Raw genomic sequence first — 6,769 nt, forward strand, 5'->3', positions numbered from 1 at the left:
AAAAAAAAAAAAAAAAAAAAAACCTCTCTGCATGTATTTATTCAAAAGGATAAATAGACATTGGAATAATGTTCTGTTGCTGCAGTGAATTTAATGATTTAATTTAAAAAAAAAAATCAAAGGTATCAAGATTTTGTTATTTTTTTATTTTGATCCTAAATTCCATGTCAGAATTGCTGTGGTAATAGAAATTTTCCTTTAGATCTTGTTTGCAGTTATGTGGTTAAAAAATTGCATTTGTGTTTTTTATGCGGGAATTCAAGACTGATTGTGTATCTGATTCAGTCATCCAGTGTCAAACAGAGTAAATTTCAGAGTTGTAGGACCATGAAAAGGAATTTTGTCAAAGTTTAAAAACTTTGTTTTTAACATCTGTAATTTCACTTACGTCCAGATCTCACAAAAACTTTATTTCCTTTATTTAAACACAGCATAGTTGGAATTATTATATTATCACTGTGAGAAGTGTGAAAATAGAACTTCCTAGTTATCTTTTTTCTCTCCTTTTCAATTCAATTTGTTGTAAATAGTCCAGAAACTTTTCTGTGCTAGTTTAGGGTGACAGACAAGTTTAACTCCTCTCTTAGCTTTCTAGGTTCTACACTAAATGTTAAATGTATGGAAATACCTTCTTGTTTTCTTCTAATGCTGCTTATTTTAGTTAAATTAACTGTCTGTGTGGCCAATTTAGAGCAGGTGTAAAATTTCATCAGGAAATAATGTATACACTACCCCTAGCAGCAGCATGTTTGTATGTATCCATTTTACTGCACCACTGGATTTTTCAACCTGGAACTTGATTGTATTAAATGACAAAGTGTTTGTAATTTTTTATGCTCTTTTTTTTTTCCTGTAGGAATTGGATCAGGAGTCAGTTTTCAGATGAATAATAATCAAAAATTCAACATTGTGACATTGTACTCAACCACCAGGTTAGACTATTTCTCCAGAAAAAAAGCACAATTTCTCAGTTATTTCATACTTCTCTTGTTTGTTTTGTTTTTTAATGTGACTCCTTATAAACTGAAACTTCAATACATATCTTCACTCCTTCTCTTCCCTTCTTCAACTGCTAAATTTTCATATGGAAGAAATAAACTTTATTTTCCTAATTTTATATATTTATCATGCATATTTGTTAGGCATAACAGGTCCTCCTGTCCCTCTTGATACCTTAAAAGACAATAAACATATACTAGTTTGTGTTTTCAGGTATATTTCCATATGTATCTCTCAAATTGCTTATCATCTATAAACAAACAGTAGAAAAAATGGGTAGGGAATGAAAATTTTTGGTGGCTTAGAATACTTTCCTTCCACTTTACTATGCTGCCTAGATTTTGTTTTTGCATTCTCTACTTAATTAATCTGACTATGAAATATTTTAATATCTTGCAGTGTGGAAAGAAAGAGAGCGAGAGAAGAGCAAGCTGCTGTTGTGAATAAGATGTTCTACCTAGAGAACAGCATTGTAGGAAATCAGCAAGCTGTGCAGTACAATGTAATAGCTGAAGTTAAAAAGGTGTGCGAAGTAGTTGATGGATTCATTTATGTTGCTAATGCAGAAGCTCATAAAAGTAAGGAATTTCTCTCCTTTTTTAATTCATATTTTGTGAATGGAATTTATGGATAGTTGGAATGTCGTAAAGATTTGTGAAAAGAATGAAATACATGAAAATCCGTGTTCGGACTGCTTCACTTCTTTAGTGCTGTTTCTTCAGGTCTTACCTATCCTAAATACTTTACATTATTTTCCTGTGAGGGGTTATGTCCCCTGGATTTGGTTATGATTAACACTGGTAAGGCTGCTATTTAGGCTAGATCTAGTAAATGATTTGAATTTACTAAATTTATATATATATATACACACATTATATATATACACACATACATATACATACACACATATAAACTAAAGAGAAAAAAAACCTTGGGGGTTAGGAAGGAAGAAAACCTGGAATTATAGTAGTGGTGGAACAGCCTGGAAACAGAGCCTGCAGAAAAACTGCAGTGTAAGATGCAATTAACCCAGATCAGGACAGTCATATATTAAGAAGAGTCCAAACAAGTATCATGTGTTTATGTACATCAGTTTTAAATAGATAAAAAGGGTTAATTCAGGAAATAAGAGGTATACTGAGGCTGCAGACTGTATAGTGTGTCAGTATTTCTCAGTTGCTTGTTGTAGTCTTGGACTCTGCGGAGTATCTGGAAAACACTGTGATATTAAGGACTTGATTAAGCTGTATGTGTAATTTATAGAGCTCTTTAAATAACAGTTAAGTATGATATAAAGACATGATCTAGCCTTGAGAGTAGCAGAACTAGATAATTTGTCTTTCTTCCAGTCCTGTTTCCTCAACTCTGAGACGTCATATATCTGAAAATTAATATATATTTGAAAATTATATTTTATATATATGGAAATTATATTTTACATACTTGAAAAAATATATAAATAAAATTAAAAACAATTGAAAATTAATATGTATGAATGTTCTCCTTGAGGTTTACGTGTATTTAATACTCATGTATTTATTAAAAATTGTTTCCTAGAGCATGATCGTGACGAGGAACTGGCTCATATTTTGGCTATGATTGATCCAGCCCTTGGGCCTCCTAACAGACCTCTGCTAGTTCTGTCTTGTGTCTCTCATTTTGGTGTGGAAAGGATTCCTTGTGTTTATATGGCACATCAGCTGCAACTAAATCTGCTACCTCGACCCTGGATGGTACTTGCTTTTAAATCTTTATCCTCTGTTTCTAGATGGCTTAAATGTAATGTAAGATTATTATAGTTCCTGAACTGTACCTATATAAGAAAGTGTACAGCTTTCAACAATAATATATTAGCACTCCATCTAAATGAAGAATTTAGTGTATCTGGTCCTGTAAGATAAACATTAGCCAAGCTGACCATAAAGATGGTTTGGCCAGGTGTCCACACAAGAAACTTCAGATGGACCCAAAAGGGAAAGAAGTGTGAAGTGCTAGTCTTGAAGGAATTAAGGAAGATTCAGTTAATTTAAATTTAAATTTCCTGAATCACAATCCAAAGCCTTAACTGTAAGGTGGATTTTTCTGACTTTTTTCATGAGACTCTTAATTATCACTTGTTTGGCATGATGTATTGAGAGAATGTAATAGTTTAGTCTAGTTTGGTCGGTCAGTTTAGTCTTTAGAAACCATCTAGTCCAACTGTCTTATCTCTTCAGGGCTAACCAAAAGTTAAAATATATTAGTGAGGGCATTATCCAAATGCCTCTTAAACACTGACAGGCACAGGGCATCGGGCACCCATCCCAGAGCCCTGTTCCAGTGCATCCTCATGGTGAATAAACATTTCCTAATGCCCAGTCAACCTCATCTGGCACAGATCTGTGCCCTTTCCAGCCTATCATCCCAGAAGCAGAGTCCAGCACTTCCCTCTCCACTTCCCCTCCTCTGAAGTTACAGACTACAATGAGGTCACCTCTTGGCCTCCTCTTCTCCAGTCTGGTCAACCCAGGTGTCTTCAGCAATTTCTCACAGGACATACCTTCCAGCCCTGTCATAATGAAGTACCTTAATATCCTTCCTTTATTGTGGATTTCAACTGCACACAATATTCAAGGTGAGGCCACACCAACACTGAAGCAGGAGAATCACTTCTGGCTGGCAATGCTGTTCAGTGTCCACAGCAGTGTGATTTGCCCATTTGGCTGTCTAGGCACTCTGCTGGCTCATGCCGATCTGCTGTCACCAGCACACCCAGATCCTTTCCTGCTGACCCGCTTTCCAGCCACTCCCATGTGTGCCTATGTCTGGCATTGCTCTCTCCCAAGAGCAGTTCCCTGCATTTCTTTTGTTGAACTTCACACTGTTGATTATTGTCTGGAGGTTCAAGGTATCTGTATCTCTTTCCAAGGCCTCCAGAGGGTCAAAGCACCTCCTGGTATTACAGCAAACTTACTGAGAATGCATTTCACTTTTGCATCTAAATCACTGATAAAAATGTTGAACAGAACTGGTCCTTCTGTTGAACCTTGAGTTCTTGACCAATCAATTTACTTTTTTTTTTTTTTTTTACCTGAAGTGCTAGACCCATTCTTTCATGCTTGCCAAGTGCAGTATTTATCATTATGGCTCAGTTACGTGTAACTTGTTTTTGATAATGTTGTGTAGCCAAAGAATCAGGAAAAGAAATCCCTATTTATTTCCTTTGCTTTCTTTAAGAAAAATCTTTAGAAGCTTTTTCTTTTCAGTGTAACATTTGTAATAGGCACTTTATAATACATTACAAAATCTGAAAAGAAATAATATGTCTCGAATTGTAAAGGTGTTGGCATTTTTTCAGCGGAATTTTTCAGTAGCTTCTCATCTCCAAAGTAAAAAAAATGTTCTCAAGTAGCAATTGAAGTAATTGAAATTAAATTCACCAGAATATCAAGAATGCAGGGCTTTTCTAATGAATCTCATAATTAATTCCGTAAATAACATTTTCATTTTGCACCTTGCTTTCAGGAAAATTGTTCTAAGGGGTCTGGAAGTGAGTGTAAAAATGTAAATTTGATAGATTTCTGACTAAAGATAAACATGGAGTGCAGCTAAAATATAATTACATTGCCTGTTAACTGTAATATGTAAGATTTTTAAAATATTATTATTTTTACAGGTGCAGGACACTGTAGCCGCAACTTTAAGTGGATTGCTAAGTGGAATTGAGTGGCTCTTGGAGGAAGCGGACTGTAAAAATGCACAATAGTTGAATTTATTTTGTTTTACTGTATAAAGATTTCTGTGTTTTAGAATTCACATGAAACGGGAATCTCATCTTGACTCAGAAATATCAAAAAGGAGGTTTAAAAGAAAATCTAGCATATATTTCAGTGCACATAAATAATTAACATTGTTAATTAGAAGGACAAGTAAGGTTTCTTGGGTTCCTGCAGCTGATGAAGAATTTACTTCATAAAGGTATCTGGGTGTTTTTTTTGTGTTTTTTATTTGTTTGTTTGCTTGCTTGCTTTGTGTTAGTTTCTTCTTTAAATCTGGGGCCTTCAGACTGCAATGTTTCCTAAGAATATCTGATAATCTAATCTTTTCTGTAAATATACCAAACACCAGGTTAATTTATCAGTGTAGTCACATTGCACACATCATACATTTAGTGATTTTATTTAGTTAATACAAATTCAGAGAGAGCTCAGCAGTGACAGTTGTCTGACCAAAGAAAATACACTACACTGTATATTGCTCTTGGCTCATCTTTTGTAGGTTAACAGATAAATAGTATATTTTTCAGAATAATATATTTCTCCCCTTTTTTTTCCTTCCCCTGAAGCAACTCTGGGATAAGAAGTAGTGCTTGGGGGAGAATTACAAGAATTTGTGGAAACGGACAGGCAAAATCCCTTGTGTCAATCACGTGTTTCTTGTTTGTCATCTTATTTGCCAGTCCACCACAAAACACGTAAGCATCTTCAACTTTCTGCTGCAGATAGATTAGTTTAAACTGACATACATGTTGCCATGAATGAATATTAAATGGAATGATTAATCTTTCAGTGCTTAAGGACCTGTCAGTTACTCAAATAATTGCTGCCATTTGCAAATGTGAAATATCTGACTTGAAATTTTCAACACAGTTGCAAATATTTTTGTAAAAAGGGAAACAGCACTTCAGATCTGGAATGGTGTTTTTTTGTATTGTTGTCTTTTGAGATAGTTCTGCTCCTGGTCTTCCACCTTTTAAACAATTTTTAATTGTTGAATGAATGTTTAGAGACTTCCCTTAGCTTTTTTTTGCATATGAATGTATTTGTTCTGTTTTGTTTGTAGTTTATTTTCCTTACCTTTCTCCATAGAAATGCAGTCGTCTTGAAAAACTTTTTCTTAGTGCCTAGATAAATAAATGGCTACATGGTGCAAGTACAGCTATAACTACCTTTCTCTGGTATGTGTTTGTGCTAAACACAGCTATTTCAGGAACATTCCATTTAGGAATTCTCTTTCTCTCTCTCTCTCTCTTAATGAAGTAGTATAGAGATGGGAAGTGTTGTCTTATTTTTTCGCATACTTATCCTGTATTAACTCAGTTTTCTGGACTTTTTCCCTGACTTCGTATCAGGGCATGTTTGGAATGAAAATCTATGGGAAGCCATACTATGCTAATTCTGCAACTAACTCTGCTTTGATAGAGTATGTGTACTTTGTCCTCTGAAGTAGGATGCAAAACATGGATAACTGGAGAAAAATTTCCACACATTGGGTGCATGTGAACTTCCTGCTAGTCACAATAATTCTGTAGTGATCTGTCTACTTGAATGCAGCATCCTGATTCTGTGTTAGATACTACAAATATTTGTTTCTGTCTGATCTTCCTTCTACTTTCTAAAGAATAAATTATTTTTTTATAAATGGCATTTCTATTCTTCTTTCCTTTTATATTACGCTCCTCCCCATACCTGCACATGCACAAATGTTTACAGCCATGCTGCTGTAACAGGTAAGAAGCTGTCATTGTAAAGTTAACCATTAATGAAAACAATATTATTGAACAATATTATTTAATTAACAGGTACTTATTCATTATCGTTTTAAAAGGTCAAGATAATGTGAAAACAAAATTCTCCTTAACCTAAAGGACTTGGGTTAAATTAATTTAGAGTAACTTAATTAAGCGTTTTTAAAGGTGCTGCCTCAAAGATAGACAGTGGAAATTGGAAGTCTGTGGAGCTGCATCAGTGGAATTTCAGAGCTGGTGGGACAGCCTGTATGGCTGTAGTGG

The 6,769-nt window shown here is 34.6% G+C and overlaps 1 protein-coding gene across 1 annotated transcript in view; it reads left to right on the forward strand.

Moving 5' to 3' along the window:
- FBXO4 (F-box protein 4) overlaps positions 1-6,420 on the forward strand; it is a 7,297-nt gene extending 877 nt beyond the window's left edge. Inside the window, exons 2-5 of the mRNA XM_019610176.1 lie at positions 819-932; positions 1,399-1,577; positions 2,557-2,732; positions 4,655-6,420. Of these exons, the coding sequence (XP_019465721.1) occupies positions 819-932; positions 1,399-1,577; positions 2,557-2,732; positions 4,655-4,744 (559 nt within the window). The 3' untranslated portion in view covers positions 4,745-6,420. The remainder of the gene's footprint in view (positions 1-818; positions 933-1,398; positions 1,578-2,556; positions 2,733-4,654) is intronic.
- The last annotated feature ends 349 nt before the right edge of the window (positions 6,421-6,769 follow it).

This window comes from Meleagris gallopavo, chromosome Z (genome assembly GCF_000146605.3).
Source record: "Meleagris gallopavo isolate NT-WF06-2002-E0010 breed Aviagen turkey brand Nicholas breeding stock chromosome Z, Turkey_5.1, whole genome shotgun sequence".
In the NCBI taxonomy this organism is placed as follows: domain Eukaryota; kingdom Metazoa; phylum Chordata; class Aves; order Galliformes; family Phasianidae; genus Meleagris; species Meleagris gallopavo.